At 46.1% G+C, this 12,718-nt stretch overlaps 1 protein-coding gene across 2 annotated transcripts in view; it reads right to left on the bottom strand.

The window, feature by feature from the left end:
• FAM135B (family with sequence similarity 135 member B) overlaps window positions 1-12,718 on the bottom strand; it is a 125,586-nt gene that overhangs the window by 39,803 nt on the left and 73,065 nt on the right. For both annotated transcript variants that reach the window (XM_035125308.2, XM_060277592.1), the window contains one exon: window positions 2,810-2,963. In XM_035125308.2, coding sequence (XP_034981199.2) covers window positions 2,810-2,963 — 154 coding nt within the window. The remainder of the gene's footprint in view (window positions 1-2,809; window positions 2,964-12,718) is intronic.

Below are 12,718 nucleotides of genomic sequence, written 5' to 3'. Positions count from 1 at the left end.
ATGATGCTGGAGGAGACTCTTGAGGTCCCATGGACTGCAAGAAGATCAAACCTATCCATTCTGAAGGAAATCAGCCCCGAGTGCTCACTGGAAGGACAGATCGTGAAGCTGAGGCTTCAATACTTTGGCCACCTCATGAGAAGAGAAGACTCCCTGGAAAAGACCCTGATGTTGGGAAAGATTGAGGGCACAAGGAGAAGGGGACAACAGAGGACGAGATGGCTGGACAGTGTTCTCGAAGCTACGAACATGAGTCTCACCAAACTGCGGGAGGCAGTGGAAGACAGGAGTGCCTGGCATGCTCTGGTTCATGGGGTCACGAAGTCGGACATGACTAAATGACTAAACAACAACAACATCCTATGGACAATGGGTAGAATCTTAGGGAGAGGTGGGGAACACAAATATGCTCTAAACTCCGGCTGCATATCATTTCAGCTAAACTCCAGAAAGCCTCTTTAAAGGTCATTATAAGGTGGGACTGGACAGCCCTACACCTTTCAAGAGTTAACCATATTCTCTCACCTTTATGTTGGAGAGAATGTAAGCTGAAAGGCACATTTCTCCACAAATGGTGGGAGTGCCCACAGCTTAAAGATTTCTGGACCCAATTTTTTTCACTGCCATCTGCCACTATGGGGTACAACATCTTGTACCCGATCTTATGTTAGACCTGCTATCAATGGAAAACGATGTTGATCCAAATGTCAAGCATATAGAGTTGGTATTCTTTCTTATGACAGCAGTGAGTAAAATAGTTGCTTCCACTTGGGGGGAAAACACCCCCTCCCACCAATGAAATTTGGACCCAATATGTGGAATGTGGCACTTATGGAATAGTTAATTCGCTGAGGAATTCCTAATAAGAGGAATTACAAACAAATATGGGTTTGACTCCATATGCTCTAGCGTTATATTGTATATTAACAATAGTACAGTAATCTCCTTTCCCATCTCAGTCACAGCAGCTACTATGGAGAAATTATCTTAACACTTTAGACTGAAGTCTACCCTGTGGATTGAAGTGTACCCTGTGGGTGTGAGCTTGATTTGTAATGCAAAAGATTTTCCAAGTTTGTTTTGATGCCATGTGGATGACTGTACATGAGACTAAGGACACCTGTACCTGTATTTGTCTTGGAAGACAACACTTTGTGTTGGGTAATTAAAAAAAAATCTGTAAAATTTGCAAAGAAAAAATAACAACAAAATATGTAGTTTACCCCTTAAGCAGCAGCAACAAAAATACATACATCCCCCTTTCCCCCTTCACCAAAGGAGCTTGTAAGGGGAAAAGAGTATAGAGAACCTCCCCCTATCATCATAAGCAGTTCCTCCCTAAGCAGCAATGGCAGCGAGGACGCTGAGGAAAGCAGTCAGGAAGTGGGGAGAGAGGGCCATGGCTCTGGCAGCATGGGAGAGCCCCTGCTATGCAGGAGGGAGCGAGAGAGGGGGAAAGGGGGGAGAAGGAAAACATGGAGCGTAGACCCTTTCCTCCGGTTCCGGAATTACGCAGGAGAAGGAGGGGAAGGAGGTTTGCTGTCCCAAGACTCTTATGTTGGAGGAAGTCAAGGGGCGGTTCAGTGCCGGATTCTGCATCGGACTGAGCAGACATGTTGTACATACCCAGCTCACTGTAAATAGCCTGCACTAAATAAAAACTGTTGAAAGACAAGCGTGCGGAGCGTCGTTACTCTAGAGTAGTCACAAGAACCTCTGACAGAGCTGCTCAAAGGGGCTTAGAAAAAGATATGCACACACACACACACACACACACACACACACACACACACACACACACAAACACCACTTATAGTTCCTCTTCTTCTCACTCCACCCCCCCCCCCCCAAAAAAAATATTATCCAATGCGTCCCTCAACTCGCCACAGCAGATCTTGGGGCCCTGGGTGGGCTGCAGGTGAGGACGAGAGAAAGAAGACCTGTTCTTTGAACAGCCATTCCTGCTACATTGGCTATATAGTCACTCATTGTATTTCTTTGAGGAGTAAGAAAGCTTGGGGTGGTGATAATCAGAATAATGGGATGCAGAATAAGTTCTTTATAGATTGTATTCCAAAGGTTGATCGCTGAAGAATTGATGCTTTTGAATTATGGTGCTGGAGGAGACTCTTGAGAGTCCCATGGACCGCAAGAAGATCAAACCTATCCATTCTGAAGGAAATCAGCCCTGAGTGCTCACTGGAAGGACAGATCCTGAAGCTGAGGCTCCAAGATTTTGGCTACCTCATGAGAAGAGACTCCCTGGAAAAGACCCTGACGCTGGGAAAGATGGAGGGCACAAGCAGGCCCGGCTCTAGGTGCACTCTCAGTGGCACAGGGCGCCAGGGCGCCGGGCCGGCAGGGGGGGGCACTGCGCGGCGAGGGCGCCGGAGTGATCTCCACGCCTCAGCGCCAGGGCGCCCAACCTGCTCGAGACGGCCCTGGGCACAAGGACTAAACAACATTCTAAATGTTTATTGTTCTGTGAACTTGGAGAACAGCCTGTCAGGGAGGCTGGCATTGTTGCCATTATATTGCAGGTGGTGAGAGGGTTGTGGCTGCAAGAAGTGTGGCCTGCTTTAAGCTGGGGATAAACTGAAATTTGGGGGTTTGGTGTCCCCTGCAAAAAGTTTCCTTTTTATGGTTGCTTGAAGGTGCTCCAAACAACACAAAAGGGAGAGGAAACTGTGAGCCCATTGCCAAGGCAACTGGACTGATGTGTGTAAGCAGTTTCATTATGAAAGCAAAGAGGGGAGATTGGTTGAACTGGTCCACGTGCTCAGATCTCAGGCCATGGCTGTCCTCTTACCTAACTTCAGCTGCGGCAAATTAGGAATCTCCTTCGTGATGAAGGCATAGTACATGTGGAGTCCTCGATACGCCTTGAGGAGCAGGAGGCAAAGGTCTTTGTGCCACTTGTGCGCATGCTGCATGCAGTTTTCAGAGGGCACATAAAAGCTACCCTGCATGAGAAAGGAAGGAAGGAAGGGACAAGAGGAGCAAATTATTGCAACGCTCAATTTTTTTTAGGAAACAATTTTTCTTAAGTTTTCCATTTTAATAATCCAATAAAAAACCACATTAAAACATTCCAAATTACAATACAATAAAAAAGCCAAATATTAATGCCAAATTATATATCTTAGGGTGACTTCCCATGCTCTGAATTTTAGGGACTGCTGATCATCTAGTATCACATTGAATTTCTTAATTAGTCAATAAACCATTCCAATGTTGATCCTTTGCTTGCTTTTCATTTATGTTTGCAACCGCTGGTCTGTTCAACTTTCGCCTTCATAGTTCTGTGTGAAATATTTCCCCCTGTTGTTATCCACATTCCAGCAATTCCATTTTCGATTTCTGCTTACAGGAGCCATAATATGCCACATTCCACACAAAAAGACACCATTAGCTCCAGGCAGCCATCCAGAATTCCCCTCTGTAGTCTCGCTCCATCTCCCAACATGCCTTTCGGGGGAGATTTACTAGGTAAAACTAGGTAAAGGTAATGGGACCCCTGACCGTTGGGTCCAGTCGCGGACGACTCTAGGGTTGCGGCACTCATCTCGCTTTATTGGCCAAGGGAGCCGGCGTACAGCTTCCAGGTCATGTGGCCAGCAGGCCCGTCTTAACCACATAGAGCGGCGTGGCGCAAAGGTCCCTCCGTCGCCGCCCCCCAACTCCGCAGAGGAGGGACATGGCATGGGCGGGCCGGGCGCTGAGGGTGGGCCGGGCTGCCTGGTTGTCCTCCGGGGCGCTTGCGCCGCCTCCTCCTGTGCGGAGGCCTCTGCTGGGGGGGGGGGTGCCGTGCAGTGCCCAGCCTCTTGTCCTCCTCATGCCCCTGACCTGATCTGCCAGGCTGAGGCTGGGACTCGAACCCGTGTCAGGAGGGAGGGAGGCAAGGAGCAGGGTGAGCGGGAGGGCGGCCGGGCTGTCTGGCGGGCGCAGCGTGGCACCTCCTGGCGGCCCTGCGCCCTGGCGCATTGCGCCACCCAGCCTTGCCTTAGGGCCGGCCCTGGTGGCCAGCATGACTAAGCCGCTTCTGGTGAACCAGAGCAGTGCATGGAAACACCGTTTACCTTCCCGCCAGAACGGTACCTATTTATCTACTTGCACTGACGTGCTTTCAAACTGCTAGGTTAGCAGGAGCTGGGACTGAGCAACGGGAGCTCACCCCTTTGCAGGAATTCGAACCGCCGACCTTCCAATTAGCAAGCCCTAGGCTCTGTGGTTTAGACCACAGTGCCATGCGGTAAAATTGCAAGAGAATATGGAAAGAGAATTAAAAAGGCCCACCTGCCCCAGTGGCTATAGAATTAATCCATCAATTAATTCCACCAGTATTGCAATGCTAAATTTACAACAGTTCCAGGCTGAGTTGGCTTTAAAAAAACCTCCCTTGGAGAACAACACCAAGGTCTAGCTAGACCAATATTCTGCATGCCAGGTGTTTCCAAGACTGAGGGTGACTGTGATGACCTCCCTATCGTCTCCCCAACCCTGTAAGCAACAGCAACCCAATAACCCTACTGCCAGGAAACTAGTATAGGGGATCTACTTCACCAAGAGAGCCACTTCTGATGGCTTCTGGAGCATCGTGTCCCTTATCTGTCCTGAACCGGCTGCTAATCGCCATCATTTTGGTGATCCTGCAATAGGAGCGAAACAATCCCTCTCTTTATATCTCAATCATTCGTGATTTAATAAAACACCACTATGCTAGTAGTCTAAATTAAGACGTTCCCCTACAGCCCAGAGCTGTGTGCACTTGTGTGTACATGAATGTGTCAGTGTATGTCTTACACTGTGTGTCATCTTATGTAGCAATGCGTAAAGAGAGAATTACAGCAAAGACACAATTCCCACATGGCTTTTTTTCCCCCTTCCTTCTCGCTGTATTTATCACACTGCAAGGAGGTGGTATTCCACCCTCGGATTGTTTAGCAAAGCCACGACAGCAACCAAATGCTGTATTTTGTTTCAAAAGTCATCAATTCACAACACCGCCTAATTTTCAAACTTAATGCAGCATGGTTGCAAAACAAGGCAACGTTTTAAAGGATATGTTTGCAGCCTGTCTCAGTTCAAAATGCCGTGAAACAAGATAATAAACAACAGAGGAACAGAATGGGGGATGTGTTATTTTACAGCAGTGAAAACGTTGCTTTTCTGAAATCCATCCTCCAGGTTTTTTTTAATGCTTTCTGCACCTGTGAAAGACATTTTCATTGTTCTGACTCATTCTCAGGACCCTTCTAGGATTTTTTAAAAAATGCTTTTTTTCCCCCGGGGGGGGGGTGTTTGGGGCTTTGGTCTTGCATTATCACTGCAAGGTGGCCGAGGACAGTGTCTGTTTTTCTTTCCACTGAATGGGCTGGATTTAGATAACTGGTCCTGCTAGCACACACACACACACACACACACACACACACACACACACACACACACACACACGGATTTCCACTAGTGCCTTAGGAACTTCCCCTTCTCCTCCCCCCCCCCATGTTGTACCCTCTCACCTGCCAAAATGGGCTCTGGGGGTGTAGGGAGTGGGGAAAGGGGGATATGATTCCATTGGGCAAGTAGAAATTCTAACACTAATGGAACATTTGTAACAGTGCAACATCGAATCTCTCCCAATATTTAACCAGTGCTGGTCAGATTCCCTGATTGCCCGCACTTTCTGATCTGAAAAAGTATTATATGAGGCATTGACTTCTGCCATCTCTCTCTCTCTCTCTCTCTCTCTCTCTCTCCCCCCCCCCCCGCCCCCCGGGATTTCGCTCAAGTGTATGAAGCCAGGAAGGCTGTAGGGCACTGGACCAATGATTTGTAGAATCAGTCACCTCAAGAGTAAGCCGAGCCCAGCAAAAAAACAACACGTATCCCCTTCATGAGACTTTCACTGAGATTCTTCTCCCCTTTGATAATTTTTGAATGGGATTTCAGCATAGCACTAGTTGAAAACCTTTTATTCGTTAGCCAAGCTCTCAAATTTGAATTTTGAATTAAAGTGCCATCAAACGCTTTGATTTCAAAGGACTTTTAATCTTCAGACATCCAGACACTCTCTTTCGCTCTGGGCCAACAAAATTTCCCAGTGCTCATTTCTCCTAATACACAAAATTTTGAAAGCGGCTCCCCATAATAAAAGACACTTTTGTGTGGCATTTTCACTCATGTATGCATTTCTCTGCACATTTCCTCCTCCTCCTCCAATTTATTATTATTATTATTATTATTATTATTATTATTATTATTATTATTATTATTATTTCTACATATGCTTGGGGTGGAGAGCTGAATCACAAAATTCAGAGACCTGTGAATTTTGAAGGACAGTTTCCCTTCGGTTCACCTATCGTTTTGGGGAGCATGAAACGGGCAGGCTCACATTTGAATGCGAATAGCACTGAATTCACGTGCTGCCGCTACAATATATACATAAACCTCCTTGAATATTAGCAAGAAAATGTCAGTGTGACATAAATTATTTCAACCTGACATAGAGTGAGTCACAGTCCAGACTGGAATTTCAGGAATCGGTTCAACCACAAAAGGAGAGATCTGCCAGGAAAGGAGCAGTAACATTTGTATGAGTTTCCATAAGTACATGCGAAGAGCCTGCTGGATCAGGCCAATGGCCCATCTAGTCTCACAGCAGCTATCCAGATGCCTGTGTGAAAACTGCAAGCAGGATTCAAGCACAAGAGCTCTCCCCCCTCCTGTGTCTTCTAGCAACTGGTATTCAGAGCAATACTGTTGTTCTGGAAAATTGCCCCTAAAACGCACAGCCTTTTAGGAAGGACAGGCGCAGGTCGGAAGCTCCAAAATTTGCACTAAGTTCAGCTCCGCCGGGAAATGACAGAGACCACACGATGCTGTCAGGAAAAACAAACTGATCCTTTTATTACAGAAAAGAAAGAACTACAGCTGTAGGGTCCCTGCCTCAAAGAATATAGGAAGGAACCCCGGGAAATGGTGCATCTCCCTTTTATACCTTTCTGTCCCCACATGGAAATCCCTGGACTGAGAGAGACGGGAAAGACAAGGAAAATGGGTGCTGATATAATGGCTCTTACCACTGATAGCTTTTTCCTCCTTGAATTTGCTCAATAATAATAATAATAATTTATTATTGGCCAAGTACATTTTCCTACATACTTGGAATTTGTTTCGGCTACATTGCAATGTAAACATACACACACTTTCCCACTCACAATACAAATAAGCAAAGAAACCCACCCATAATTGACCTCCCCTTCAGCTACACATCTACAAATTTAACAATTTAATGGCACAAGGAAGAAAAAAAAACTTTTCCTGTGCCTGGCCGATTTTGTATATGAAGACCTGTAGCAACGTCCAGATGGGAGTAAATCTGGCAGATGATGGCAGGGATGTAAAAGATCTGCTGCAATTCTCTCTGCTCTCTCCTTAACTCTGGTAGCATAGATTGACTCTATTGTAGGCAAGCTAGCACCAATTACCCTTTCTGCAATTCTTACAGCTCGTTGGAGCCATTTCTTGTCTGTCTTGGATGTTGTACCATACCAAACAGTAATAGAATTACAGAGAACAGTTTCAATGATGCTTCTGTAAAATTGGATCAACACTTCCTGGGGCAATTTAAATTTCCTTAGTCGACGCAGAAAATACAACTTCTGATGGACCTTTTTAATAATACTATTGATGTCGCTTGACCAATTTAACTTTTGAGAAATTATAGAGCCCAGGAACTTAAAGGACTCTACTACTACAACCATGTTACCAAGGATGGAAATTGGCGGCAGGACAGAAGAGTGCCTTCTGAAATCAATTACCATTTCAACTGTCTTTTGGGCATTTAGTACCAAATTATTTCGAAACAAGATGGTCTACCTCCCTCCTATACACAGATTCATCCTCCTCCTGGATAAGCCCAATAACTGTTGTGTCACCAGCAAATTTCAAGATCTTAACTGATGGATCAGTTGAGGTACAGTCATTTGTGTATAGAGAGAAAAGCAGCGGGGAAAGGACACACCCCTGGGAAGCACCTGTATTGACGGTATTGCTGCTCGATATAATTTCCCCCAACCTCACCTGCTGCCTCCTGTCCGTTAAAAAGCTGTATATCCATCGGCAAACAGGGGCAGGTACATTAAGATGAAGTAATTTAGAAAACAATTTAGATGGGGCAATAGTATTAAAAGCTGAGTTAAAGTCCACAAACAGAACTCACACATAGGTCCACAAGGAATCCAAGTGTTGCAGGATGTATTGCAATGCCATGTTGACCGTATCATCTACTGACCTATTAGCTTGATAAGCAAATTGCAAAGGATCCAGCAAAGGGTCAATAGCGTCTTTCAAATAGGCCAACACTAGTCTCTCAAATACTTTCATTACCACAGATGTTAAAGCAACCGGTCTATAATCGTTCATCACACTGATGGAAGGTTTCTTAGGTACAGGAATGATGATAGAATGCATAAGGAAGGAAGGGACTCTACACAGCTCCAAAGAACGATTAAATATATGTGTGAGAATCGGAGCCAATTGTGCCGCGCACACTTTCAAGCAAAGAGGAGTCACACCGTCTGCACCTGCTCCTTTTCACTGAGCCATTCAGAGCAGAGTTACACCCAGACCTCTCCCCCCTCTGCTATTTACAAATTAAGAAATGTACAGCCCTACAAGGAACATGCACACAATTAATACCTTTCCCAATTGTTTCTCATAAAACATGCACAAAGCACCTTGGAACAGCACCATTATAGAATCACAAATGAACTTCCAATGTGTGCATTGCATCATTTTAATTACCAACCTGTCCTGCGTTTATTGATCTACTACTTTTTCTATAATGTGACAGGTCATTACAAGAACGCTATAAAATGACTAGTAACAGAGGAATAAAGTGGTGGTGCTATGTTCAAATGAGGCAAATTACTTACTTCCAACAGAAGCAATTTTGAAAGAGCTATTAAAAGAAAAAAAATTAGGAAGAAGTGTCTATTCACAATACCATATTTCAGAGTGTACCCTTGCTTTCCTTGGGTGTAATGTCCTGAGGAAGGTCTCTCATCAATGCTGTTGACCTCCTCCTCCGCAGGAACACACCCTGAGGATCACAATGCCTTTTAAGACAGACAATTTGGGCAGGTGGCAAAAATATGCTTTCTGTGGAAGAAATCCCCCCCCCCAAAAAAGCTCAGCAACTCTGGGCAATCTCCCCCCATTTTCTTAATTTGGAGTCCCCAAAAATAGGGGGCATCTTATGCACAGGGGAGTGTTATACACGAAAAAATATAGTACTTTCATGTAACACTGCATCGCATACACCCCACATAATTTTCCCACTTGTTCCCTCTGAACATTATGATTGTGGCAGGGACATCTCCCAAGCAGTGTTGGTGCTTTCTGCTTAATTAGGAGTTTGGAACACTTTCTCCAGCTAGTAAACAAAATTGGTCTCTTCTCTATGCAAGTGGGGATCATCGCATCATGGCACAGCTTCATTATTTGACAGCTTCTGAAGCAGCAGATTAAAGAGAAGGAGGGAAGCAGGACTGTAATAATTGGTTCTCGCCGGAGCTCCCAGCACTGTATTGCTTTGCAAAAGGAGGCAAATAATGAGTTTTCAATGGTGCTGAAGCCAAAGTTCTGGATAGGGGTGGGGAAGGAAATTCAGTTTGCATTTAAAAGTGAACTACTTAATTTACACCTCCTGAAACTATAGGGGGAACTGAAACACAGCCATGCTTTGGCATTCACATTTCCCGGCATTTCGCAACGCAGTTCTTCAGCCAAAATGCATATACAGCGGTACCTCGTCTAGTGTCCACCTTGTCGAGGACCCATTCCGTCGAACGTCCGCAGCAAACCTGGATGTTCCGGAACGGGTTACTTCCGGGTTCGCCGCTCGCGCATGCGCAGCAGCATTAAATCATGCTTCGCGCTTGTGCGGCGGCTTTGTCTAGTGTACTTTTTGGCCAGTGACCAGAGCTCCGGAACGGATCCCAGTCGCAAAACGAGGTACTACTGTACTAGAGTAAGGTAACAACAACAACAGCAACAGCAACAACAATTTTGCCAGTGTGCTGAGAGTGGTTAAGAGCAGTAGACTCGTAATCTGGGGAACTGGGTTCGTGTCTCCACTCCTCCACATGCAGCTGCTGGGTGACCTTGGGCTAGTCACACTTCTCTGAAGTCTCTCAGCCCCACTCACCTCACAGAGTGTTTGATGTGGAGGAGGAAGGGAAAGGAGAATGTTAGCCGCTTTGAGACTCCTTTGGGTAGTGATAAAGCGGGATATCAAATCCAAACTCTTCCTCTTCTTCTTCTTTTATTATTTATACACACTCTGGGCAGTTTAAAATGTGCATAGGCTAGGGAAAATAATACAATGCATCCCTGCATGCTGTTTTCACTAACATATGCATTTCTAGGTACGCTTTACCCCAGTATACACAATTTTGTACACATTACCTGGCTGGAGAACTGCCCTGCAAAATTCAGAGAATTGCGAGTTTTCAAAGGATGGTTGTGTTTTGGTTCAGGTATCATTTCAGAGTGCACCAAATTGGTCGGTTTGCCTTTAGGTGGAAACTGGATGGGGTGTCTTTCCAAATCCAAGTCCTCGCACAGTGCCGGAACCACAATGGTGCTAGGTTAGGGTAGCATTGTTCCAAAGCAGAGTTTCCCAAACTCAGGCCTCCAGCTGTTTTTAGACTACAGCTCCCATCATCCCTGACCACTGGTCCTGCTGTCTAGGGATGATGAGAGTTGTAGTCCAACAACAGCTGGAGACCCAGGTTTGGGAAACCTTGTCCCAGAGGCATGGCTGGTGGGAAAAGGTCACGACCCAAATGGAGATCGTCAAGAAGATGGACACATTCCTGAAGATAATTCTGGAACTCATAGTCTCAATCCCTTCCACTGCAAGAAAGGATGTGCTAATGAAAAGTTAGATCATGTGTGCCACTGCTTTTCCCATTTGCCCCAGGAGGCAGGGCAAGGTTGGTGCTGGCAAAGGTCACAGCAGGTTCACCGAGTACCCGCAAGTATTTCACACATGCTGTCATGGAGTGTACACACAATTTTAATCTTTTGTTCATATTCACTTAGAGTACCCTACAGTGGTACCTTGGTTCTCAAACGCCTTGGTACTCAAACAACTTGGAACCCAAACACTTCAAACCCGGAATTAAGCATTCCGGTTTGTAAACGTTTTCGGAAGCGGAACATGCTCTGTTTTGAGTGCCACACTTCCATTTTGAGTGTCACGCTGAGCTCTGTCTGTTTTTGCTATTTGTTTTGCATTTTTGTTTTTGCAGCTCTTTTTGTCTTGTTTTTGTGACTGTGTGGAACCCAGTTCAGCTACAGATTGATTGTGTGACTGCAGTACATTGTTTATTGCTTTCATTTAATGGATCAATGGTCTCGTTAGAGAGTAAAGTTCATGTTAAGTTGCTGGTTTAGGGGTTGTTTTTCAAAGTCTGGAATGGATTAATCCATTTTGCATTACTTTCTATGGGAAAGCGTGTCTTGGTTTTGGAACGCTTTGGTTTTGGAACGGACTTCCGGAACGGATAAAGTTTGAGAACCAAGGTACCACTGTATTAGGAATAAGAACCGGGATAATAATAATAATAATAATAATTTATTATTTATACCCCGCCCATCTGGCCGGGTTCCCCCAGCCACTCTGGGCGGCTTCCAAAAAAAACAGAAATTCTAAAATACAGAAATCCATCAAACATTAAAAGCTTCCCTAAACAGGGCTGCCTTGAGATGCCTTCTAAAGGTCTGGTAATTGTTCTCTTTGACCTCTAGTGGGAGGGCATTCCACAGGGTGGGTGCCACTACCGAGAAGGCCCTCTGCCTGGTTCCCTGTAACTTGGCTTCTCGTAATGAGGGAACCGCCAGAAGGCCCTCGGAGCTGGACCTCAGTGTCCGGGCAGAACGATGGGGGTGGAGACGCTCCTTCAGGTATACCGGACCGAGGCCGTTTAGGGCTTTAAAGGTCAACACCAACACTTTGAATTGTGCTCGGAAACGTACTGGGAGCCAATGTAGGTCTTTTAGGACCGGTGTTATGTGATCTCGGCGGCCGCTCCCAGTCACCAGTCTAGCTGCCGCATTCTGGATTAGTTGTAGTTTCCGGGTCACCTTCAAAGGTAGCCCCACGTAGAGCGCATTGCAGTAGTCCAAGCGAGAGATAACTAGAGCATGCACCACTCTGGAGAGACAGTCAGTGGGCAGGTAGGGACTCAGCCTGCGTACCAGATGGAGCTGATAAACAGCTGCCCTGGACACGGAGTTGACCTGTGCCTCCATGGACAGCTGTGAGTCTAAAATGACTCCCAGGCTGCGCACCTGGTCTTTCAGGGGCACAGTTACCCCATTCAGGACCAGGGAGTCCTCCACACCCGCCCGCCTCCTGTCCCCCACAAACAGTACTTCTGTCTTGTCAGGATTCAATCTCAATCTGTTAGCCGCCATCCATCCTCCAACCGCCTCCAAGCACTCACACAGGACCTTCACCGCCTTCACTGGTTCTGATTTAAAAGAGAGGTAGAGCTGGGTATCATCAGCATACTGATGGACACCCAGCCCAAACCCCCTGATGATCTCTCCCAGCGGCTGCATATAGATGTTAAAAAGCATGGGGGAGAGGACAGAACCCTGAGGCACCCCACAAGTGAGCGCCCAGGGGTCTGAACACTCATCC

The sequence above is a fragment of the Zootoca vivipara genome, chromosome 8, assembly GCF_963506605.1.
Source record: "Zootoca vivipara chromosome 8, rZooViv1.1, whole genome shotgun sequence".
Classification (NCBI taxonomy): Eukaryota; Metazoa; Chordata; class Lepidosauria; order Squamata; family Lacertidae; genus Zootoca; species Zootoca vivipara.
Note: the sequence above shows the minus strand (reverse complement) of the source record. Positions and strands in the feature narration are given on the sequence as shown.